General features: G+C 27.3%; 6 protein-coding genes across 8 annotated transcripts in view; 1 reads left to right on the top strand and 5 right to left on the bottom strand.

Annotated features, from left to right (window-relative positions):
* LOC100571069 overlaps positions 1–1,114 on the bottom strand; it is a 38,218-nt gene extending 37,104 nt beyond the window's left edge. Inside the window, exon 1 of the mRNA XM_003240859.4 lies at positions 769–1,114. Coding sequence (XP_003240907.1) covers positions 769–819 — 51 coding nt within the window. The 5' untranslated portion in view covers positions 820–1,114. The remainder of the gene's footprint in view (positions 1–768) is intronic.
* Positions 1,115–3,258: 2,144 nt separating this feature from the next.
* On the bottom strand, positions 3,259–6,374 carry LOC100163508 (putative uncharacterized protein DDB_G0282133). Its single transcript, XM_029490746.1, has 6 exons — positions 6,291–6,374; positions 5,982–6,234; positions 5,841–5,924; positions 4,970–5,209; positions 3,876–4,034; positions 3,259–3,792 (listed from the first exon to the last, which is right to left on the bottom strand). The coding sequence occupies exons 2-6, from the start codon at positions 6,184–6,186 to the stop codon at positions 3,467–3,469; spliced, it is 1,014 nt and encodes a 337-aa protein (XP_029346606.1). The 5' UTR covers positions 6,187–6,234; positions 6,291–6,374; the 3' UTR covers positions 3,259–3,466.
* On the bottom strand, positions 6,326–9,258 carry LOC115034297. Its single transcript, XM_029490745.1, has 5 exons — positions 8,885–9,258; positions 8,693–8,806; positions 8,110–8,600; positions 7,928–8,050; positions 6,326–6,605 (listed from the first exon to the last, which is right to left on the bottom strand). The coding sequence occupies exons 1-5, from the start codon at positions 9,014–9,016 to the stop codon at positions 6,374–6,376; spliced, it is 1,092 nt and encodes a 363-aa protein (XP_029346605.1). The 5' UTR covers positions 9,017–9,258; the 3' UTR covers positions 6,326–6,373.
* LOC115034023 lies at positions 9,175–13,675 on the bottom strand. The gene is made up of 4 exons (XM_029489113.1): positions 12,908–13,675; positions 11,360–11,620; positions 11,057–11,260; positions 9,175–9,243 (listed from the first exon to the last, which is right to left on the bottom strand). Exons 1-4 carry the CDS (start codon positions 12,935–12,937, stop codon positions 9,175–9,177), a joined length of 564 nt encoding a protein of 187 aa, XP_029344973.1. The 5' UTR covers positions 12,938–13,675.
* Positions 13,676–13,762: 87 nt separating this feature from the next.
* LOC103311835 lies at positions 13,763–17,861 on the bottom strand. The gene is made up of 7 exons (XM_016809618.2): positions 17,464–17,861; positions 17,257–17,398; positions 16,197–16,388; positions 16,006–16,116; positions 15,838–15,928; positions 14,288–14,444; positions 13,763–14,223 (listed from the first exon to the last, which is right to left on the bottom strand). Exons 1-7 carry the CDS (start codon positions 17,650–17,652, stop codon positions 14,047–14,049), a joined length of 1,059 nt encoding a protein of 352 aa, XP_016665107.2. The 5' UTR covers positions 17,653–17,861; the 3' UTR covers positions 13,763–14,046.
* Positions 17,862–17,993: 132 nt separating this feature from the next.
* LOC100165575 lies at positions 17,994–23,541 on the top strand. 3 transcript variants are annotated; one of them, XM_016809617.2, is made up of 7 exons: positions 17,995–18,427; positions 20,807–20,920; positions 20,995–21,339; positions 21,405–21,616; positions 21,683–21,790; positions 21,857–22,027; positions 22,760–23,541. In XM_016809617.2, exons 1-7 carry the CDS (start codon positions 18,321–18,323, stop codon positions 23,188–23,190), a joined length of 1,488 nt encoding a protein of 495 aa, XP_016665106.1. In that variant the 5' UTR covers positions 17,995–18,320; the 3' UTR covers positions 23,191–23,541. The 3 variants fall into 3 exon arrangements, with proteins under 3 accessions (XP_029344947.1, XP_016665106.1, XP_001945188.2); XM_001945153.5 differs by having other exon boundaries at positions 17,996–18,427; positions 21,680–21,790; XM_029489087.1 differs by lacking the exon at positions 20,807–20,920 and having other exon boundaries at positions 17,994–18,427; positions 21,680–21,790.
* Positions 23,542–24,990: the final 1,449 nt, after the last annotated feature.

Genomic DNA, 24,990 nt, shown 5'->3' with positions numbered 1-24,990 from the left:
TATTGTATGTATTAAATGTATAATAATATTAAAATGTTGCGGAACATACATGTATTTTATTGATAACATGATATTGTTATGTATAAAATTGTTTTCTATTTAAACGAGGATAAATTTAGAGTTACGTGAATAATTTATCAATGAAATAAAATTGAATGTATAAAACAAAACTAAGCAAAAGACATCATAATATAGTCTGCAGTATACCAATTATATAGGTAACTATTCAACTTTTTAGCTTATAATATCACTGAAATTAGTATATTTGACTACGTAATAAAATAAGTACAGACCTAAGTTCATAACTATGTGGTAAATTTTTATCTTTATATTGTATGGGATCTAAAAAATTTAATTGGCATTTAAGTTTCAGTAAAAACAAATTGTTACCTAGTATAGGTAGGTACATAAAATTGATACAAATATAATACATATTATAGGTATACACTATGTCACTATATAGACAATAAGTTAAAAATTCAACAATTTTAGAAAGGAAATTAAATTGTCAACATTCGACATTGTACTTAATAGTTTTATTTTTACCAGTTATCCAAGTACCTTCATGAGTTGACTATATACATAATTTGTGATAGGTATATATTATTATATGAGTCACGAAATGTTACATTTTTACAAGAACCGATTATAAAGATAATGGCATCATGTCAGTTGGGATGTTTATATAATTGTATTTAAAACGATTTTTCTTATATGCATGCGTGTACCTAAATATATTAAAATACATTTATAAAAATCATGACTCACGGGTACGCAGAATCCGATCAATAAGATCAGATAAACCGAAGTTGGTTTCATGGCGTCGGCGGAGACTTTAACGAACGGCTCTTATATATTCGTATAATATAATATTATTATATGGAATAAAGTCTTCTTATTTTGTATATCGTTCACAGAATAATATTCTGATCGCAGTATATTATTTCGAAGACGCGCGTTTTACGAGTGTATAAACGCATTATTTACGTTGCGTGAAACTGGAAAAATCGAATTACATTTGATTAGATGATAAAACACAAGCAATTTACGAGAGGTGCGAACTGAACGAGAACGAGTGCCCACGGACCGACGCAGTGAAATACTGAGGACAACGACGAAAAAACGAAACCACCGCGACACGCAACGCGAGTAGGCGAGTTTGGTTTGGTGCAACGATGTGGTGAACGGTGTGCGGGGTGAAGTAGAACCTTGGAACGAGTAGAGGTGTGGAGGTTGACTGAGCGCATGCGCCACCTTAATATATACCTATGCGGCTACACCGTATAATAATGATATAATGCTCAGATGTGTGATTGTTATTTACTTTTTATGAAAATTGTTTATTTTTTTACCCGTGCATGCGCGTAGGCAATTAAATATAATATTGTGATCTCTCGAATACACGTACAATTTAAAGAAATAAATATAAATTATATAGCTATACGTAAAATACGTATAATACGAATAAAACTATGAACTAATTAACTATATACTTATACGTAATAATACAACGAAGAAAAAATCAGAGAAGCCGCGATGACTGGTATAAATAGGTTAGGACGTTAGATTACTGCAGGCTAGGTAAGGTGCATATACCCGTAATATACATATAATATACGTCTTGTTGTCTACAGGTTCCGATATTATAATAATATAACCAAAGGCATTGATTGGGTTTAATTCGTGGGAGAAAACCTATATTTACTTAACGAAGCAGGTATCTTTGATCTGCAGGCATGAAAATCTTAAGAATTGTACGGTAAGTAGGTACGCGTTTGATCTGTAATTAATGACTGTTTTACTTAGTTAATTTAGTTTTGTATATGCAAATTTTTTAAAAATTGTATTCCACAATAACACTGTTATAATAAAATAGTATAACATATATACCTACCTATACTATTTGTTACTATTTTACAAATATTAAATAAATTATTTTTATTACAGAATACGAATTAAGATACGAAATACGAATATTATCAATCGTGGAAACAGTTACAACATTGTTGTAGGATATATTATTATAGTGTATATTATATATTGTATTCTTGAGATCCCGTTCAATAAACTCATCCGGTCGCTTATGCATAAGTGAAAGTATTTCCTTGAATGGAATAATTTATAAAATGTAAACAAATACTAATGCGAAAGTGCACAGTAAAATACTAAAATATAAACTATTTTTTTCAAATACCATAATAGTATTTTATATGAATTATACGTAATAATTATATATGTTTAAGATTTAAACAGTTTTCAGTTTTCTAATTGTTCTTATTCTCGTGACATATATAAATATATAAAATATAATATATATATGTAGTTATGTATTGTATAATATATAAAATTATATTATACATACAAGTGACAAGTGACTATATATTATAAATTATATAATATAAATATAAAAAAATTAAATTAATTCACATGGTTTATAATATTGTGATCATACCTATAATTATTTATCACAATATTATAACTTGCATTATAAACTTATGTATAGTTAAATAAGTGGCGAGTACTGTATACCTAATACACATATTTTTGTATCTTTAGTGTATGGGTACATAGTCTGGAAAAGGAAAATATGTATGGCAAAAATATCTCAGAATATTCATTATTTAATTACGACAACATTTTAAGGTATATATCAATATATCGCGTAAATATTCATGTTTTTCCGTACTTTCCACTAAGAATATAAAAATTATATTTTGTATTTTTATCTATTTTTATCAATACATAATATGGTAATTTAGGTAGGTACCTCGTACCTATAATAAATAATGATTACACATTTACACATTTTGAAGTAAGCACTAGGTTTTTTATTTTGAATTACAATAAAATAACCAAAATATTTGTCACGTTTCAAAATTGATAATTTTTCAATATTTTAAACTTTTGGTATTTTTCCTTTTTAAATACACCTAAGGAGACTTTAACGATAAAATCGAAAAGTTTTCCAACTAAAGTATACTCACTAAAAATTAAATCTATTTACCTACCTATTGGACAATTTTTCACGTGGAATGTTTGTAATTTTGTATGATCAGCTAAATTTATTTTTTACATCTATAGGTAATAATAATACATGTAGTAATAGGTAATTACCTATAGTTAGTTATAGCATTGATTATAGGTAATTTTTAATATTATGCTTAATCGCCTTAATGATTATGTATAATTGAAAAAGTAGCTACCACTGCGTTGTAAAAACCAATATAATCCACGCTTTGCTTACAATCCAAAAAAATATAAATAAGGTATATATACTATATCAGGCATATAATGATAGTTCTTAACGATCTAACGAAAAAAGTCATTAAAATATTTATATGTTGTGTTTATTTTCATTAAAATACATTGATAGTTTTCCTTATTATTTTTATTGAAGTTGTGTTCCATAATTTTTAATATCTATATAACATAAATCTATGATTCTCATCCATATATTAAAGTGATTTTATATCAAACTGTAGTTATTCAACATGTCATATTGATTAGCATTGATCTTATAGTAAACTTGTCCATTTTTTTCAACCATTAAAATATATGGCATTCCTGGGCTTATTACATTTTGTAATATAGTTACGTCTTCATATGAACCACGATTGATGAACATAAATATTGGTATCCAACAACCCGGTGATCTAATCATTCTGTATTTCATAGTAGATATAGCAAGTACATTTACTTGATTGTTAAGGATAAGTTTTTTATTTCTTTTTTTTGCATTTTTTTGTCGCGATCTCCTGTCATTTTGTTCATTTTTATTTTGCAATTTCACCACTAAGAGTTAATACAGTGCATTTTTAAATGTTATGGAGGATTTTTTTAATTTTTCTAAATATTTATTCTTTAAAAGTTATTACCACTATCCGTGCGAATATAATTCTTCTTGTCGTAATCTAGACCGTTACTTTGACTTCTGACCCTGCTATTAGTGTTTTTGTTTTTGTATTTCGTTGATTTTTGTGACTGATCAGACTCATTATACCGCTTAGACTGCTTAGAGTAATTACGCGTATCCTCTAAAATCATAAATACATCGTGACATAATAATTGATCATGACTCGTGATGAATTAAATTAATCTTGGTATAAATCTAAATAAATATATAACTTAAGTTTTATAAGTAAGTATTCTTTTATTATATTTATAATACTTTTTTTGAGGAGGGGGTGGGGTAAATGTTAACAAAATACCTATGATATAGATATATAATATTAACAAGACTGCATAATATGCAGTCTTGTTAAGTATTTAAATACTTTGTTGATATTTCAAATACTTCTAAAATACTTTTTTTTCGTTTTACCATTTCATTTCAAGACGACTATTTTCTAATTTTACAATTTTAAATTTTGTTTCTAAAATTATATTTTTCAACGGTGCTTTAAGAATTTATAAAATTTCATCAAATAAGCAAATGACAGAATATCTAAAATTGAAATCCAACTAGCAGAAGTTTAAGTTGGCACGTTTTAATCTAATAACTATAATATAATATGAGAGATCTGAAATTCTTGAACCAATAATTAAAGTGGGTATGTATTAGCTATTTAATTTAAATATTTATAAATAAGTTTAAGTGTGTATATATTTATGATTAACGTACAAATATTTCAATATAAAATTCATTGAACTAAAAAAAAGTATTTGTAAATTATTTGAATGCATATTTCAAATACAGATGACATCAAGTATTTAAATACATATTCTGAATACATTTGGAAAGTATTCTTAACAAAAGACTGCATATCTATATGTATTATTATAATTAATAAGTACCTATGTCTAGAAATTAAGAATATAGATTATAGGTATGGATTGTTTTTATTAAAAAGTATTATATTGAAAAATATTTTACAAATTTAAAGTACCTACCTTTCAATCTAAACGAATTTTATATTACCTACTTATAGCCCGTAGACTATAATAAGAGAATATAATATAGCATTAATACCAATAGTAACTTCAATATCCGAATGAACATTCGACGAATTGTTCGAGTCGTAATCTAGATCGTTACTACGTCTTCTGACACTTATATTGCTGCTTTTTGATGATACTGAATCGAACATTTTATTACTACTAGAATAATTAGACTCATCTTTAAATTCGTAGTTTCTTGAGTGGGGTTCGTTTATAACTTTGTCTTGTGACTGCTTAGACTGCTTAGACTGATTGTAATTACTTGCATCATCTAAAATTACAAATACATGGTGGAATTATAATTGTTCATGACTTTATTTAAGTGAATCTTGGTACCTATCTGAATAATTTACCAAAACTACAATACTATAAAATAATATATTATGTATATATTGCATTATTTGTAATTTCTGTCAGGCGCTAATATGTTAAAATTAAATTAAAAACACAGCTAAAAACCAGTCAACATAATTTCAAAATTTTATCAAGTATATAAAATGCTGTTATAGACATTCAACGAAAATTGCATGTAATCATGGTAATTTTTTTTTAGAGTTACACCAAAAACCAAAATCGGTTTTGTTGAAAACCAAAAGGTTCTTTAAGTTCTTTGTCAATGCAATAAAGAAAATTATATGTATTATATTATAGTATTTTTTTAATGGAACAAATGGGGTTGAGGCTTTTAATAGTGCTTACTGAAATAAAATTGAAGCTAAAATATAATATTTTTTAAAGTGCCTAACCTATCAAAATAATTTTAAAAATTTTTGCTTTATTATAATCATAATCTATCAATAAATACTATACAATTATACAATATTGTATTTGTATACCTACCTATTATATGTATTGTTATTTATTAACCATTTCACATATTTTGAGAAATTAGGTATAGGTACCTGAAGATGAGTAGTCCGATGTTTTTGAAAACTGTGATGATACTAAAGTCGAAGAAATGTATTTAAGAATTTCCAATTGTTCACCTATAGAATCGTTCTTAATTTAATATTAATTCATATAAATGAATAGCTAAATCATACTATTCATCCTAGATTTTTCACTAGAAATGCAACGTGTAAAAGATAAATTTGAATTTTCATAAATTTGGTTGTCATTTTGTTCATTTTGAATTTTAATCATATAACTCTGGCTCATTAGTACTTTACAATTAAATTCTTTATTATGTTGATTTTTGCAACATTCTGAACAAAGTAGAGCAAAATAACAACTTGAACAAGTTTCCATCTTTTTTGATTGATGTTGCAAACACTCATAACACACCTGACTTTCTTCCTATAAAAATATTTGCAGGAATATAAAATATTTTTTATTAAAAATATTAAACCTACTTTAGTGAGGACAAATTGATTACGATTTGCTAATTTAATATGTTGTAAACATAATGCGTATATTTCATTTTTCTTTTTTTCTTTTAAATTCTAAATAATAAATTAATTTTTAAATTGAATCGTAAATCTGAAATATAGTATAGAATATTGATGCATACAAATGTATTATTTTTTATAGTTCTAAACGTAAATAACTGATTATTGGACCTCTTTACAACTGTTGCCTGATGCATCAACATTATATTACCCAAATTCAGCCAATGCAACATTGCCATTTTTTCATCAGCTGATAATAAAGGGTTTTTATAATCATTTCTAAAAATTATAAATGTGTAAAATTAATATTATTGTATTGAAATTAGTTTTATATTTCATAATAATATATTTAACACTTATAATAGGTTATATTAACTATTTATTGGGTTTTATCAATTCTAACGAATGGTTATTTCTGTTGAAATAACCATTTAAACAATATCCGTTGTACCTACAATATTATATTAACGTATTTTTAATTAACAGTATAGATACACGCAGCTTACCATAATAGTAAATATATATTTTTTTATTTGAATAATCGTCAATTACTGTCGTCCACAACAGAAAAAAATTACAAATTATCTTACAAAATATATATATAGGTATTACCAGTGGCTCATTTACGGGGGTGCATGACGGTGTCAAGTGCAACCCTGACAGTGGCGAATCCAGGGCTTAATTTTGGGCATGGGGGGGCAAATGCTCCTTTGCCCCCCCCTGAATCCGCCACTGATCCCTGATATTATATACCCGTATAATTAGCGGTGATATTGAATTGAGTCCATGCTACTTGTATGTGTTTGAATTGAGTCCAGGGTATTATCTTAATTTCTTTGAGGTGAATGAATTGGGTCTAGTTAATGTATACAAAAATAAAAACTGGTAAATATTAAAAAACATATTTTAGGCTTTTGTTTTTAAACACGGCAGATGTCAATGATTGCTTCACAGAAGACTTAATTTCTATTTTACCTCCAGATTATAGAATACAATGCATTACTGGTTATGTTTTAGAAAATTATTTAAGTACTTAAAAGCTCACAATATTCTCCAGAAATCTGGGTCTTATTTACAGATTCATTGGCGAGGACCACTAACAGTTGTGAATCCTTCCATTCGAAATTCACCCATCCAAATATTAATTTATAAACGTTTTGTTAAATTTTCAATGCGAAACAATAATATCAACATTAGAAGTAGGTACCCATATTATTAATACAAGAAATATCAAAAACAAAGAAAAAGAAATTGAAGAACAAATGCAGCTGTTACAGCCAAAGAAAATAACATGATTTGGATATATACAATGTTTATGATTATGATCTTGATTTTTTACGGGTAAAAAGATCATTTTGGCGCAATATTATAAAGATATATATTATAATATATCAAATAGTCTATGGTCTATCAATATAATATGAGCATGGCCGTCAGTGTAGCCAGTGCCCAGTGTATAGGTACTAGGTACCTACATATGCTAAACTCTGTAAGTTCTTAATGTTCGTATTGTTGATTTATTTGTAATATATAGGCATGGAGTAGTGGAAGTACATAACTAAAGGGATGTCATGTTTATAATTAATAGTGTGACTACTTACATAAGTGCAAAAGTAGCTCTTTTTGAATAACTTCTATCTAAGATTTGTCTACCAGAATTTCTTAATTTCTTCTCTATTCCAGAGATATTTGAATAGCACGATGGGTGTATTTCTCCACTGAGCCTAATAAATGCAATTTGCGAGTCAATTGCAATTTTATTTTTTTAAACCATATAGAATACTTTTTTGATTCAAATAAACTGGAATAATATTCACAAATATTGCCTCTGAATTTCTTAACTAAAATCTTAACAATCTTTAAAGGATTAGAACTTGATTTTAACAACAAATCCAACAGTTTATTTAGTTTCGTATTTGATAAGTTGAAGTTGTAAAATGGATTAAGTAATAATGACAATAGAGTTCCAAAACCAGAAATGTTTTCGTTTACAACTGATTTATTTTTTTCCAAAAACGTTTTGGTCAAATGTAATTTTCCTGTTAACATAGCCAAAGCTATGGGCTTAAAACCGCAATAAGTATGACTTTTCTCCGTAGCGTCATAAAGTATAGAGGCTAATTCATTTTCTGATTGCTCATCGACACTTAATTCTTCATCTAATTCGTATATATTCTCTTTTAAGCAAAAAATGTCTATAGGTGTCATAGAAGCATTAGTTTCATTTGATATTTTACTCCATGGTAATTCATGTCGAAAAATACTAAACATAGGCTAAAAACATATAGAATTCTAATATAAGTTATAAAGTATCTATCAATTTAGTAATATAATGTAAGTACCTAATAAGAATTTAAAGTAATTACTAATGCTTTTAAATTTGGGTTGACGTGATGTGTAATTAAAACTTTAATACACTGGACAACGCTGTAGTCTGTGGGCATCATAACAGCCATGTGTAATAAATTTAATTTATAATTCTACAATATAAAATTATAATTAGAAAATGTAATAGTTTATGCGTTTTTATAATTCTATTGAATGGAACTAATAAATACCTCATCGGATAAAATATAATTTGGAGATCCTCCAGCATCGAACACGGCTTTCAAAATGTTTGAATTTATAGTCAATAAGGCTAAATGAATAGGTATTTTCGGAACGGTGCAAGTTGTTACTTTAGCACCCATATTTATCAAAAGTAGTATTGTGTCTTCTACTGAGTCTAACAATGTCCGTCTAAAATGTTTAGAGATGATACAAACTTATTATATCTATAAACTTACTTTTAAGTCGATAATCTATAAACAATAAACATATAATATTGACCCTCTTATAATATCATGATTTACTTTTTTGTAGATATTTGAATCGGTGTCGAAATCATTTCTTCAGCATCATCATCAATTTCTGTAAACTATTATTCAATCAAGAAATTATATATAGTTTATAAATAAACTAAATTATCATGTTTTTATAATTTTTGAATGGATATCATAGATTGTTTACAAGTTTACAAGTTACAACTAGAATTGAAGCTTGTTTATTACTGTTTACCACGCATTTATGCACTTTTTTACTAACCATGTGCCCAGTAAATTATTATAATACACCTTGGTAATTTTTTAAATTTAGGTAAATTTTTTTAACATAGGTACTTCTCTTATTTTTCAAAATTCATTCAAATGAAATCTATCGATATAAGTAATAAGTACCCAGTAAAAACTAAAAAGTAATAACAATAGAAGTAAGTTGATGTAAAACAACTGTATTGGTTAAAAAATATTTAAATTAAAAAAGGATATACTTATTTCCATATAACTTATAAATAATGATATAAGTAAAAAAAAATGATTATTCAATATGATGTCCCGGTTCGGTAATTTCAAAATCTGGCAACCCTACACTATATATGCAGTAAGATAAAATAAATTTATTTTTATTGCTAATTATCATTAGTTGATTATACCATAACAGCACCAGAGTCCAGAAGTCCCGTAAATGTATATTCTGAGAAAGGACTAAATTTACTCATTAAAATCAATTTTTGTCCTAAATTAGCAGCACAAGAGTATTGGAATCCGCAGAAGCTGGAAATACTAAATCTATAGGTATTCGTTATGAAACAGTTTGGTACCTACCGCATTGGGTATATTAGAGAATAGGTAGGTATATACGAAGACGTATTGGTACCTACCCTGGCTACATACGAATAGTAGGTATTACGAACTTGCTATACAGCAATACAGTTATACAGCCTACAAGACGTATTCATTTTTATTAACTTGGTACAATATTTAGATACTTAAGTATAATTTACCTTCATATTTTTTAAATTTTCTGGCTGAAAGAAGTTTATTGTCTGTATGTTATTTAATGTAATATTTTGATCTTCTAAAACAAATATTCAGTATAATTAATAATTATATAGTTATACAAAATATACTGTACACAACATAGACGCAAATAGTGTTTGAGATTTGGCTGATGATTAATGATTTGTTATAATAATATTGAATAAGCTTAAAAAAAAATTAGAATATGTTTGGGGGGGGGGGGGTCTTCACACTAAGGACCCTAAAGTATTTAAAGTATATAGGTGTATAGGTAGGTCAGGCACCTAATCTTCAAGTATGAAATATACTACCAAGATAAAGGTATAATATTATATTCAAATTTAAACCACATTATTGAAGTAGGTACCTATAGCCATAAGCGTAATTAAGGTAGGGCCGTAGGGGGGCTTGGTGGGCTAAACCCTCCCAGATTTTTAATCATATTTAATTTTGAAATATTAATTATCAGGGTATGTGAAGCTGATACAATTCTAGCCCCCTAGAAAAAAGTCCCTCGTTGTGCCTATGCCAGCTATAACAGGTAAGTATGGACAGTTTTATTAATAAAAACCTATAATAAATTAATTGATACAAGTACATAACTTACCTTTTATAATATTAAATTTTAAATTGACATGAGGTATTAAATATTCAGTCCAATAATTTATGTTATTTAATAAACATATGTATCGCATAATAGTTAGGTTTAAAGGAGTAAACCCTATGTCATTGTAGCATTCTAAGTCAGCGCCAAGATTAATTAAACATTTAATAACTTCATGTTGGTCATTTGCCTTAAAAATATAGATATAGGTTATAATAGGTAAGTAAATACCTATACCTACCTATAAAGTTATGAAAATAAATATTGAAATATAAAATATAAAATATTACAGAAGAAATCATGAGACGAGTATTGCCTAGAGAATCGGCTACGTCCAAATCAATATCATATTTTTGAATAGTATGTTGTATGTTTTCAGAGTTTATATCTAGTTTAGTCAACAACTTTACAGCTTCTAACTCATGACTATGCGAGGGCATGAACATGTTCCGTTTCCCATTCCAAACATCGTCAATATCGTATAGTAAGGTCTTCTATATAAGTACATAATAACATAATAGATATACAGAAATTCATTGTTTTACCACTGTTTTTTTTTTTTATTGTTGATGTCTTAAAAAAAAGGTACCTACTTCACCAAATTGCTGTTGATAAGCATGTGCTAGTATCATTTTGTCTAAAGTGTTGTTATTGTATGCTAAGATACGGTCGTTACATATTATATCATCATGATCATTTTCAGAATTTTTTTCATTTGATTCAATATTTTCGTTTTTATTAATAATAACAAACCACGACTTGTCATTTAGAATTTCATATTGTTCGTCAATGCCAATCCTACAGTTCGATAAAAACTGGTGATTTGATTGTGGAGTTTCTTTGTTAGATATTTTCTATTTGGGTAAAAAAATAAACATAATTTTAGTAAGCAAATAAAAATAATATTAATTAAAAGATCATCCGTTTCAGTGTTATTCTAAAGCGGAATTCAAAATTAGTTAGGTAAAAACAACTTTTTTTAGGTTTCGTAATTAAGGGGATTGAACTGAAGGCGGTAATTTAATAAGGGGTCGCGTATAGGCAATTTGATGTCTTATACTCGTTATGCAGTGTGGTTGTTGCGAAGTAAATGATGATTAGTGTGCGTAAATACGTTCGGAATCCGCTGTGTACCACTATCGCACGCACACGCACATGTCAATAAATCGAGAAAAACGAAATATATTCTTCTATGCATCACCTATAAAAACTACCAAAAGCGGTAGTAAATTAAACATACTTCCTGAAGTTTGATTGTAATTTCGAAAAAGGGTTGAACTCGTAAGCTCCTTAGACTATGCTTTGTAAGAACTACTTTTTTGATGTAAAACTCAAAAAGCCCAAAATAAATCAGTGGTGTCATTTGGGGGGGGGAAGGCAGGGTGGGCATTTCCCCCCCCCCTTTGTAATTAGTGGGACGCTGAAGGGGCCGGTAATGGGCTAGTTTTGGGCCTTTATATAGTAGCTAATAGGTAATATAGGTATTTAAGTAACCTCTACATAATATTATATGAATTAATTATTTAGTTATTGTTATCTCTCAAAAAATGGGTTACTTACCTGTATGCTTATGATATTAACCTTTGATACTAACTAGTAAGTATACAATTATGTATAAGGAGGATGTATTGAGATAAAAATGCAATATTGTAATGCAGTGGCGCCGAACCTATAACCCAAGAGGGGCGACCACCCCCCCTTTTTTTCAGTGGGTGGGGTCGTGGGGGTCCGTTGGTGCCCCAGCAAACTACTTATGAATTATGTTCGTAATGAGCTATTAATGTATACATATGCAGCACTAAAGCAAGCGTAAACGGAGGTGGTGGTCCGTATAACTTTTTACTTGCCCCCCCTTTTAAAATATAGTTCGGCGCCACTGTTGTAATGTAATGTAATGTAAATGTTAGCGAGCTTTTTTTTTCAGTTTATTTTGGGCCGGTCAAAAATGTTGCCCCCCCTCTCAAAAACTGAAATGACGCCACTGAAATAAATACATATGTAATGCAATTATTTCATGAGATTTTTTAAAAAAAAATCTAAATTTTATGATACTTTAAAATTGATAATTGAAAATCGACTTTCTAGAAAGCCTAGTTATATTGGTGTTAATTTAAATATTTAACTTCTAATTAGATACCTACTAAATAGTTATTTTGTATCAAATTGACCATATCATAGCCACATATGAATCGATTCTCTTTTTTTATTTCTTTGTTATTCTCTGATATTATGAATTCAGTATCAAATGTTTTCGAATCAAAAAATAAACTGCTAAAATGTCTTGTGTATGGACATGAGTATTTATTATTAAGATATTTTTCGTTGTTGTCACGTATATTTATAATTGAATGAGGTGGCTAAAATAAGAATCAAATATTTAATAACTTATATTTTATTTATCTAAAAAAATATTAATAACTTTGACTAACTTGGGTAAGATCAATGAGGTGTTTGAATTGAAGCAATTTTATTTTGGTAGAAACATTTGGTGAGTATGATGGAACTAAACGCGTTGTCAAATTATAACTTAGACGAACAATACGAGCCCCTATCCAAAAACCCACTTCTTGGAATTTTTCAGGATACGTCATCACACCTGGTCCAAAACGCATGTTATTTTTGAACAGTCCCTGTAATCAATTTTGCAAAGGTTATTTATTCAAGTTGCCATTGTTTTGTTATTACCTCAAAAATCAAACCATTTGAATAAATCATGCGACCATAACCATGTATCTGATTTACATAAAAATACCCTTCATATATTTGCTTTTCATTTTCTTGTATCCACATTATTAAACCTAGACCATGATAACAGCCTCTTACAATGGGACCTTTATAAATTTGAGTCAACTGAAGAAAAGTAAATTCTTATAAAATAAAATTACTAAAACATTTATAATAAAATAACATAATATTAAATCTTACTTTTTCATGTTTAATAACATCAACTGTGTCATTGTTAGTATCCCTTAACCCAAATGAATCAAATATAGGAGTAACAATAGATTTTTCTTTATTGTTCATTACAAAAGTTGTAGAGAAAACAAACAGGCAATTAATTATTATAAATAATAATAAAATAAATATGTACAAACAAAATTTAGTAGACTCTAGTTGCTATTGATATAAAATTAATATTAACAATAAGTATAAATCTTGGCTAATAATTAATAACCTTAGTTCTTGAAGGCGGTAAAAATCTTAAATGAAAAAAAATAAGTATAAATAAATTTAAATAATTAAAAATATAATTTTGTCCGAAAATTACAAGAGTACAAGTCTATAATTCTTCTCTCCGTTTTTGTATTTTGTCTTCCAGTATTTTGTGTAGCTTTTGCACATTTCTACTCTCTTTTTTAATTTTTTTTTCAATATTATCATGTTCATTTCCAGCAGCTAGATCCACATTAAAATGTCGAAGTTTTAATAACCGTCGCTCATACTCTTTTAGTTCATCCTAAAAGTTTTTAATATGTATAAATTGTTCAACATGAAATTAAAAATAACTCATTATTTCTTACGTGCAGAAGTTCCAGTTCATCTTTACTAAAATTTGTTTCTTGAGCTTTAATCCAGATTTCTTGTACTTTAGGTTCCACAAACTCTTCACTATTTGGACCAGTTAGTGATAGTCGATGAAGTCGATCAAAACTATCTTTTATATCACGTACTTGATTTCTAAATAATATAAATAGAAAATAATAAAATATATAGATACAAATTTTAAACAGTAAGTCTACATAATTATTATCTTTATCTTAATGGGGTTAACTAGAAAATAAAATAAGTATTTTATTTATATTGCATATATGTGTGCAAAAAACTTATAAATAATAAGCTTATTTTTAATGATATTCTGTCTTAGACAAATAAGTAGAAAAAAAATTATATAAATTATAAATATATTTTGTAACATATTTTTTTAATAAACAGTTAAATGGATGTTAGATTTATATCACTATTACGGGAGAATAAAAATCTATATAACGTAGGGTTTAACAATATTAACAAATACAAATCAAACTACAAACTTTACAGAATGAGACTAAACATTTTCTAAAAATTATGCATTGAACTTTAACTTTAAAAATTATGTCTCAACTTCCAAGATAACGACAATATTGATATTACAGGAAATCACATCCATAGACATACTCTAAAAATCTGTTCGCACAAACTGGTATGAAAAAAAACACACCATAGTGTTTGTACCATTGATATGGTTCATTATCATTGTGCGAGATCATTTTTCACCAATTTGGGCCAAAAAATGTCAAGTAAATTGTCTCTTCGTGTAAACCAAAATGTTTGAAACCTGACACAGTTTACCTACTGTCTGTTAAACATTAAAAGGGTGAGTAATAGTTTTTTGTTATAAACTATTGGCTTATGTATAATAAAAGATATAACCATAGACGTGCGCAGAGTTTCAAGTCAGGGGCAGCAAATATCTTTACTGGACCATTCTTTTTCTATACATGGCCTAGGGCAGCGGCGTATCTACAGGAGGGTATGGGGGGGGGGGGGTCATATCCCCCCCCTGGAGACCAATTTTTGTACATAATACAACATGTATATAATAATATGAATCTAATATGTGTATACTGAATGTCTATTAAAAGTTGTAGATCCCCTTCCCTTTAAAAAAATCCTACATACGCTACTGACCTGGGGATGGTAGTAATGAAATTAATATTATAATGTACCTATTACATCGTTATGATAAGACACGGTAAACCATAGCAATTTTAGTTTTCGATCAATTATATTAGATTACACCTTACAAGTCTTTAATGAATATTAATAATAATAATATACTGTGGTCTGAGTCAAAGATAGGCCTATTTAAATACAAACAGTCAAAAAAGATTAGCTTCATAATTCAATACACTTTTTGGATAACTATCTTATTTTTTATTGTGTACTAAACGGCTTGGACAGTTTGGACAGTTGGAACTGTTCGGAAATTACATATCTAATCTAACCATTAATGGGCAGCCTGCTGCCCCTGTGTACAAGTCTATGGATATAACATATTGGCTTTTTTATCTAAATACACATATTTATTTACTGTAAGATTCTTTGTTTATGACTGAAATCTGTAAAATCTTGAGATTCATGTAATGAATTGAGATCATCTTTTAATCCTTTTTTTGAAATTGCTAAAAAGTATAAGTTTTAATGAAAGTTAATTGTATAAACTCAATTAATAGTTTTTGAGTTAATAAAATATGTTTACCTATAGGTATATCATTTTGCATGTGCTCAATTTCATTTGTCAACGAATAAAATTCATCAATTTTTTTTTGGTGGCTTAAAAATTCATCTTTCAGTGCTATTAGCTCAATATCTAAATATAAATGTAAAAAAAAATGTTAAAATGTTTCATTTTTAAACTAATTAAAAATTAGTAATTATTAGTTATATTACTTGTAAAACCAGATTGTTTAGCTTGGTCCCATAGTTGATTTAATCGTTTATCATGCAATAAATATTTATCAACAACTTTAGATGAATCTCCAGAATCACGATCTTGTGTTTCAAAATGTGTATGATTAATAATTTGAGGTTCATTCACAGTATCATCAAAATGGTAACTCAACTTGTATCTTTCCAATATTCCTTTAAAATAATGAATAGTAGTCAAATCAAAATATAATTTATACATTTTTATAACCTTAATGATCAATAACAAACATAAATTTTATTACAAATTAGCTTCAAATTCATTGACTTTTAGTTCATAGGGTAGTTTAATCAATAAATATCAAACTTAAAAGGATATTTGACTACTAATACAGTGGATTATCCGCACTAATTAGGACCGAGGGGGTGATTAAAAATATATAATGAACATGAATTAAAATATTTTATTTATGTATTTATCAAGTTTTTCTAATACTTCAATTTTTGTTTTTAACACATTATTGTTTTCTTTTAGAACCCATTTTAATTCAAACATGTACTCAATATTAAAAGTGTTAAGAACCAACTAAATTTAAGATAACATATCTACATTAAAGTGAGCTGTAGTAGATAGTAACATAATTTTAAATAATATCATAATACAAACGATAACACTGGAATCTATAAATATGTTTGTGCAAAAATTACGTAGTGCGGATAAATTGACACTCCACTATATTGTCATTGAAGTACAAATAATTTTTAATCGTCTAATACTTAAGTATAGTTTATTTTGCTATCTTAATTAAATAATTATAGTGTAATTATTTTCAAATTTAATTTAATTTCTGATAGTTAAAAAAAAAAATATTATTTTTTTGTACATTTAATTGTGTAGAAACAATGTTAAATATAATATTATTACTAACATATAACAGTATATCTGTCAATCAGCCCTTAAATATTGTTCAATAGATCCAAGTTCCTATGTAAGCTCAAATAATCTTAAAATGTAAATTATTTTTTATGGCCTATTCAAACTTAATTTGTAAAAAGATACGACACAACAAACATGTCACTTTACCTAAAAGTTTTTTTCGGACAATAGATTCCATTTCCCCATCTTTATCTAAGTTTTTGGTCTTGTAAACCTTAAGTTCTCGCTCGTCTTCATCATGAATTCGCAGTTCTGATAGCAATGATCTCAATTCTGGTTCTGAACATCTCTATAAATTAGAAAGATATTATATTAAAATAAAATATCCAAATAATAGTCATCGTTAAGAGTTACCTGTTTAGCTTTGCTCCAAACTAAATTAAGTTTATTAATTTTGAATGGTTTATTAAGTTGTCGAACATTAAATTCTGGTTCATTGTTTAAAGACAGTTTTTTTTTCAACGTTTCGTTTTCGTCTGAACGTGAATATGCATTCACATAATAACATAGTAATAAAATAATTAAAACTGTTCTTTTTCCCATGTTTTTTAATATTATATAAAAACAATAAAATTAAATGCAATAATTGATAAATATCAAAGTTTGTAATATATCATATAACTATAATACCCAAAAAAGTATTGCTTTAAAATAGTGTCAGATCTACCGTTTACTCGTTTACAGAACAATCAACATTTAACAAAAGTGTGGCACAAAACATCAAATTTTAAATTGCATATTATTATCGTTTATCATAAATCATATCATATTATTTTCATGGCCAAAGATAAGTGAATTGACTCACCAACTTGTGGATACCTACGATTTAGTAATTACACCTATTTGACGGAAAGTGGGGATTACCGTAATAAAAAAAAAAATTTTGATAACACGGTTGATAAACATTAAACAATTTTTTAACATGAAATTTAATTTGGAAAGTATAACGAAATGCAATTACTCTATTTGTTATTGTTACCTGGTTTTTAAAGTTGAATATTCAAGTTACTGTTGAATTCATGTTAATGTTATGTTGTGATTATTGTGTAATTATGCGGTGTCAGTCTTGCAAATGCTCAATCGCTAAGAAATATGTAAAACGTACCAAGATTACTTTCAAAATTGATCCAAAAACCGAATTTTAATGTTTAAAATCGCTCAAGGTTAAGTTTTTTTCGTGTTAAAATGACATTTAATTATATTATAATAGCATGATGTTTGAGGATAGCTTAATATGGTTAGTGTCTGGTGGACTATTGTTTACTACCGTTATACTGATTGTTGCCTGTATATGCGGATGTCACAAATCGATACCAAAGTGAGTCATATTTTATAATATTGTGTTTGTTAGTTTTAATTTTACTATTACAAGCTGTATTTTATTTATATTTAAACTGTATAAGTAATTTTTGTAACATATATATAATATAGTACTACTACTTATACAGTATGATTCAACAAGCATGCTCGCCTTCAATTTACCTTTAATAATACATTTTGTAAGTTTTAAGCATACTTTAAAACCACATTTTCAAATTCTTAAAAAAATGTATTCCATTTAAATTTTAAGGGGCTTCTTTATACTTTTACTCGTACCATAGGTTCGCCAACCCGGCTCATATGATAATATGATCAATGTAGATATACACGTGTGACAAGAGAAAATGTCTTGTTATAAAAGAAGAGTTCTTAAATGGGTATATGAACCAACGTTAGGAAATTAAGTTTATAGGACAAGAATAAATAAATAAGTCCAACAAATCAAAAACCTGGTATAAATGCTTGCCATATTAGCGGTTAAAGTGAGCAGGCCATGTTAATAAAAAGGCCTAGTAGGAAACATAAATGGAATGAAACATAGAGATTGCCCTAGACAGTGTTAGCCGAACAGAATCAAAGAAGATTTACCTAATCAAATGTAAATAATAATGGAAGATAGTATGAATAGAGACAGATGGACAAATGCATGAGACACGGTGAAACTCCTTGAAGGGCTGTAAAAGCTTGAGAAGAATAAGAATAATCTTTTGAAAATTTAAAATAACTGTCTGTGTATAAAGTTTTAGATATTACATCAATTTTTATATTTCTCTAATACTATTTTATAATATAAACCATTGATAATTAAAACTGGCGGTTCAAATAGTATGTTTGACCAACCCACTCCTTCAAACAACTCTAAAATGGGCTAAACTAATTAAATACAAATAATTTAATACAATTCCTGTGTTTAATATAAAAATCACAGCAGAAAGACTAGAAAGTATACTCTATTATTTTAACCACCCACCCACCCAATTGAAATGAAGTACGTTACAGTAAAAAAGGTTTGTTGGTTGTGATTTAAAAAAAGGGGTTTGTATCAACATAGAGCTTTCCTTAAATGGTAAAAAATTAAAAGTAGGTATTTGAAAATATGGTCCTTAAATATACTTGAAAATAACAAAATCATAATTTGAATAATTCATTATTGATGGAAAAATAACAAAATGAAAGTGAGCATGCTTGGTGAATTATTCTATATAAGTTTTGTTTATGTGCATGTAAAACTGTGTATGTAATTCATAATTTATATTGTTTGTTCTTAATTATAAGTACACCAATGTTTTATAAAAGCATTTTAAAATTTCTTAAAAGTGCCTGTTTAATGGTAGTTGTGTATTAAGTATATGGTATTAATTTAAAATAAATATATTTTTAAAGATTTTTACATCTTAATTAAATACGTACCTACATATCAGGTAAAATAATTTTTACATAAAGTTGTACTTAATTGACAAAGTTAAAATATTATTGATAAATATTAAATAATTAACTATATAAATGGAATAAACTCTCAAAAAAATGTTATTACCTATGTTTTTTTTTTAATTAGGTGGATATCAAAGTTTGAACAATATATTAAAATAACTAATGTAGAAATACATTTTACACCCAAGAAACCAATTTTGTCAATATACCTACCTATTAAAAAAAATATAGATAAATATTCACTTCTATTGTTTTATATTTTTATAGTACCTCTAATTATTTTACAGATTTCGGATAGCTTAGCTTTTTATAATAATTTTTCTTAACAAGAAATGATTTTAAATTTACCCCAGATTGGTTGTCATTAATTATGGTTTCAATAATTAATCAAACAATTGTTTGATAAGTTATTATATATTATATTATAATAGAAAAAAAGTAATATCCAGATAGAGAACACACAAAATCTGCGTATCCCCACTCGACACCCTGCCATTGAAACACTCCCCACTATGGCAGGGGGTCGCCTAGGGATATAGGGATGTGCGGAAGAACCAATTTTTGATGAGCCGCAGCATGTTCTCTAGCTGGACAGAGTATAGGTAGGTTTTCCTAGATCTAATTACATTATATTGTTATAAGTATCCATTGGTAAGAGCAACCTTTTAAGACTGTATAATATAAGGTTACGTATTCAGGTATGCGCACTTTGTAGTTTGTTTTAGAATTATTTTATATATTTTATCTTGTGAAGAAATTTTGTTCAAAAATTATAAAAATTAATGCTTGCACTTATGAAAATTAACCTATTATTGTTGTTATTGTTTGCTAACAACAATACATTTATTTAGTCCATTAAAAATTGAAATTTAAAAAAAATGCAATTTTTTTTTTTTTGGAATGTAATTTTTCGTTTATTTTTGTTTGTTTGCTTGTTTCACAAAAGAAATGAATTACTTGGTCTTGCTGGCATGGTAAAAATTACCAATCCTGATGTTGGACCAGAACCAGTGAACAGGAACTTATCAACTAGTCCATCCCCAACAAATAGTACCAAAAGGTTTTTATATTAAGAATTGTATTTATATTTTACAATTTCATTTGTACCTAATATTTTGATTTTGATTTCAACAGAAGTTCAGCTGGTGCAACTTTATCTTCAGCCACCAGAAGTCTTCCCGATTTACCTGTTGAAACCCCTAGAGGTTCAGATGCTGTTGCCACTGCTGTTTGGTATGGAGGTGATACAAACTCTGAACTGTATGCTACTGTTGAAGAAAATAAAAATGGCATCAAAGGGGATTCTTCAAAATATGTCAATAACACAATGTCTCCATCGAGTGGCACTACAGCATCCAAAAGTGAATGTGTCTATGCATGTGTGAATAAGGAAAATCCATATGACAAATTAAAACAGGAACATCCATATGCTAAAGTTGGTGTGCATAATGCAACTAATCAATATCCTGGTTCCCAAAGGTAATTAACTCCTTACTCCACATTATATTTAAAAAATGTATAATATTTCAAAATATATGTTATAGATCGGAGAAAGTCAGTTTAACTGAGTCAATAGAATTGGATGAAGTTGACAGGGCTCCTGATCAAGATATAGCAGCGGCTAGTGTAATTGCAGGTGATGAAGCTGCTAGTATTAACATTCCTTATATGACTCCACCGGTAGGACCTATAGAACATTCATTAAATGTGCAACTACGACAGGGACATTACAGTGGCGATTCGCATGATTCTAGTAGTAAGAATACTATTAGAATAATTATTGTTTGAATGTTTTTTTTAAATTATAACCAAATTTCAGAAGGATACACAAGTATCAGTGTTCGAGAACCATTATCAAGGATCATGTCCAGTGCTCGAAATGGCGGTATACCATCAGATCCTCATTATGCTTTTGTCTCAGATGATTCTGGTATGTGATATAGCTACATTTAAATATTAAAATATCCTATAATAAATATGTATATGATTTACACAGATGAAATGTATGCAGCTATTATTGACCCAAGCAATAATGTATACACTAGTGGAAGTGAAACATATGCTCAGATACCTAGTGCAAACAATATACCAGTTGCTTCAACAGGTCAGACATATAAAGCTTCTACATCGCACATTAATGGACCTGAACAAACACATTCCAGACAGGGTAATTCTTTTTATAACATTTTATGTACAAATATAAGTGGGTCAAACTAAAAAATATATTTCAAACCGAACCTTTTAATAGTATGTTGAACTGAACAATTCATTGTGATGTCAAACACGAATCAAACAGCCTTGTCAATAAGTAATAACACTAATAACATTGATAACTAATTGTGTAATGACTAACGAGTAAGGACCAATGTTATAACTTATAAAGTTATAAACAATAATGATTTATGAATAATAATAATCAATATTAACTTTTATTACTGTTCAGGGAGTTATAAACTTTGATTATAAAAATAGTACAAAGCCAAAATAATTATGTAAGTCTATAGATAATTTATTGGCACAAGTAATAATCGATGCCTGAGTAGTATCGTGGTTTTAATTTTACATTTGTAATATTAAAATTAAAAATAACAATAATCAATAATGCAATTAGAATCAAAATTCAATTTCAAGTTTAAAATAAAAATTAGTAGAAAATATGGGTAATACACAATAGACAAAATAAAAATGTTTTATTAAACACCGGAAACATTATTGGTTCCAAACGTTTGATATGTTGGAATTTTTTTAGAGTTAGAATTGATTATAGAATTTCAAACTTATGTTCTAGTTCTTTTTGGTTTGGTTTTTTTATAACTTGAACAGTTAGACCTACCTCTAGTACAGATCTATATATTGATGGTATACATAAAATGGAAATATAAATCAATTTTATTTGTAGATTCTTCATCAAGTGCTGTGAGTTCTAATTCGCCTAAGCCTGAAAAACGACAGGCCAATTCACCTCTACCGAAACCTCCAGAATACCTGGACGAGATGTATGCTAAAGTAATGAAGAAACGCAATGATTCACCAGAACAAACATCTCCTATTTTACCCCCCCTATACGATGAGGGTATTTATGATAGATTGGTTGAACCTAAAAAGACACAGGCGTCAGATGTTGATCCTAATTACGAAGAGTTACGACCCACTAGTCATGGTTACGCTCGGATAAAAAAAATTGACAAACCATCTGAACCAGACTATGCAAGCTTGACTAGGACAATGACTGTTGAATATGTTGAAAATGATCCAAATTATGAAAGTTTAAAAGTAGACTTGAATGAAATTAATCACAATTCGATTTATTCAGAAGTGAATAAAAGATAGCTTTTATACAAACAACTTTTTGTTTCATGAGTAAATCTAGTGTGAGTTCTTTACTTCTATTCTACTTTTCTTTCGTTAATTTTGTACCTGACAAATAATGTGTTGTATATTTTGTTAAAATAACATTTATTTACCAAGTTAAGTACCATTATTTTTAAAATTTACTTTAACATTTATCATTTTTTTAAACATGTGTGTTCATTATTATCGATGGACATAAACAACGGCTCAAACTTTTTTAATTGACATATGGAAATCATGATTATCAAAAATGAAATAGTGTTATATTATAACCAAGTAACCCACCTAAAAACTATTTGATACATATATTTTTACTTCCATTATGGTCTTTAGGATAATATAAACTTATTTCTTTCCATTTTAATTTCTAGATAATAATTATACACTATACAGAATAATTTGTTTTGCTATTAATTAATTGAATAATTGTGTAACTGTAGCTTTCTTATTATTGTATTCAGTATATAATTTATATCATAGAACTATATTAGTGTATCTATAAACATTATTAATATAATTTATTGTTATGACTTAAAAAGCACAGAGACGTTTTAACTAAACTTTGCTATAATATCAAATTAGGTTATTCAACCACAGACTGAAGTATTATTATGATTATGGTTATTTTTTTCTTTTAAATATTTTTACACATGATCTACTTAACAAAGTATATGTAAATATACTATTAATATAGTACTATATTATACAAAATACATTTTTTTTAAATTTTAAGCCAAGCTTTTACATGTTAAAACGTAATATATTAAAATGTCATTAAGGAAATAATTATGAATAAATATTAGTTTATAAATTTACTTTTTTTTTTTAAACGAGCACACTATTTGTTACTTTATAAGACAGTGATTTATATTTTTATAATATATACAGCTCCTACCAAACATCTTGGTAGAAAATGTGAGCGCGGCGCCGTCCTTTTTACAATTGTGTTCCCAAACTGTTGCAACTCTGTCCCTACCTCTGTATTGTACTGTACGTAGAGACCAGGAACAACTTGAGTACCCACGGTACAGACGAGGATTGACAGAGTCAATTGCTTTTTTTGATTGGAACCCACTTTTATGATATTAAACACAAAATCAATAATTTTGTTAATATTATTTTATAAAATTAGTATTTCATTTATGTATAGTATTAAACATTGCATAATGTATTTTGAAAACTTTTTTTTATATTTTATATACGTCAGTTGAATTAATTGTTTTTATTATTATTATTATTATTATTATTGTTCTACACTTATGTATTACATTATAATTTACTTTTATTTCTTACTTATTACTGTAAACTGTTATATTGTTGATAAAAAAAGTATAAATATTAATTTTGCTTAAGTATTAGTTTGTATATTGTGATTGTTCTGCTTCTAATTAATTTTGCATCAAATTATGTTTTAAATAGAAGCGTAATATAATATATTTATATATATATATTTTTTATGTAATTTTAACATATTAATTACATACAATGAGTACAATATATTTATATAATAAAACAAATTGATTTATTGCAATACCAATATGTAATAATTAAAATGAATTGTGAATTTCTTATCTATTTTTATAAACTTTAATTATAACATTGTGACTAGTTAAAAAAACTAAGAATTTTATTATAATATTTTTAAATGTAAAAAAGAAAATAATAATAAAAGGTAACTTAATAGAATTAAAACAAACTATTCTTTTGATTTTAATTATAGATATCCTGGAGTATTCAATATAATGTTGATTTAAGTATCTTACTTATTCGTCATTAGAA

Source organism: Acyrthosiphon pisum, chromosome A2 (assembly GCF_005508785.2).
Source record: "Acyrthosiphon pisum isolate AL4f chromosome A2, pea_aphid_22Mar2018_4r6ur, whole genome shotgun sequence".
NCBI classification, from domain to species: domain Eukaryota; kingdom Metazoa; phylum Arthropoda; class Insecta; order Hemiptera; family Aphididae; genus Acyrthosiphon; species Acyrthosiphon pisum.
This window is presented reverse-complemented; position numbering and strand designations above follow the sequence as displayed.

Excerpts from the sequence above, each read along its gene's own strand:
- LOC100165575 (XM_001945153.5), top strand. The coding sequence starts at position 18,321 with ATGATGTTTGAGGATAGCTTAATATGGTTAGTGTCTGGTGGACTATTG. Across the intron at positions 18,428-20,806 it reads TGTCACAAATCGATACCAAA|AAATGAATTACTTGGTCTTG; the intron begins GTGAGTCATATT and ends GTTTCACAAAAG. Across the intron at positions 20,921-20,994 it reads CCAACAAATAGTACCAAAAG|AAGTTCAGCTGGTGCAACTT; the intron begins GTTTTTATATTA and ends TGATTTCAACAG.
- LOC115034023 (XM_029489113.1), bottom strand. The coding sequence starts at position 12,937 with ATGGTCAATTTGATACAAAATAACTATTTA. Across the intron at positions 11,261-11,359 it reads ATCAACAGCAATTTGGTGAA|AAGACCTTACTATACGATAT; the intron begins GTAGGTACCTTT and ends GTACTTATATAG. Across the intron at positions 9,244-11,056 it reads CTCGTCTCATGATTTCTTCT|TTTACAGAAATTGATGATGA; the intron begins GTAATATTTTAT and ends ATTGAATAATAG.
- LOC100163508 (XM_029490746.1), bottom strand. The coding sequence starts at position 6,186 with ATGGAAACTTGTTCAAGTTGTTATTTTGCTCTACTTTGTTCAGAATGT. Across the intron at positions 5,925-5,981 it reads TGAAAAATCTAGGATGAATA|GTGAACAATTGGAAATTCTT; the intron begins GTATGATTTAGC and ends ACGATTCTATAG. Across the intron at positions 4,035-4,969 it reads GGATATTGAAGTTACTATTG|AGGATACGCGTAATTACTCT; the intron begins GTATTAATGCTA and ends TTATGATTTTAG.
- LOC115034297 (XM_029490745.1), bottom strand. The coding sequence starts at position 9,016 with ATGGGTGCTAAAGTAACAACTTGCACCGTTCCGAAAATACCTATTCAT. Across the intron at positions 8,807-8,884 it reads ATTATATTTTATCCGATGAG|AATTATAAATTAAATTTATT; the intron begins GTATTTATTAGT and ends TTTATATTGTAG. Across the intron at positions 8,601-8,692 it reads ACCCAAATTTAAAAGCATTA|CCTATGTTTAGTATTTTTCG; the intron begins GTAATTACTTTA and ends ATATGTTTTTAG.
- LOC103311835 (XM_016809618.2), bottom strand. The coding sequence starts at position 17,652 with ATGGGAAAAAGAACAGTTTTAATTATTTTATTACTATGTTATTATGTG. Across the intron at positions 16,117-16,196 it reads TAAACAATCTGGTTTTACAA|ATATTGAGCTAATAGCACTG; the intron begins GTAATATAACTA and ends ATTTATATTTAG. Across the intron at positions 15,929-16,005 it reads GCAAAATGATATACCTATAG|CAATTTCAAAAAAAGGATTA; the intron begins GTAAACATATTT and ends TATACTTTTTAG.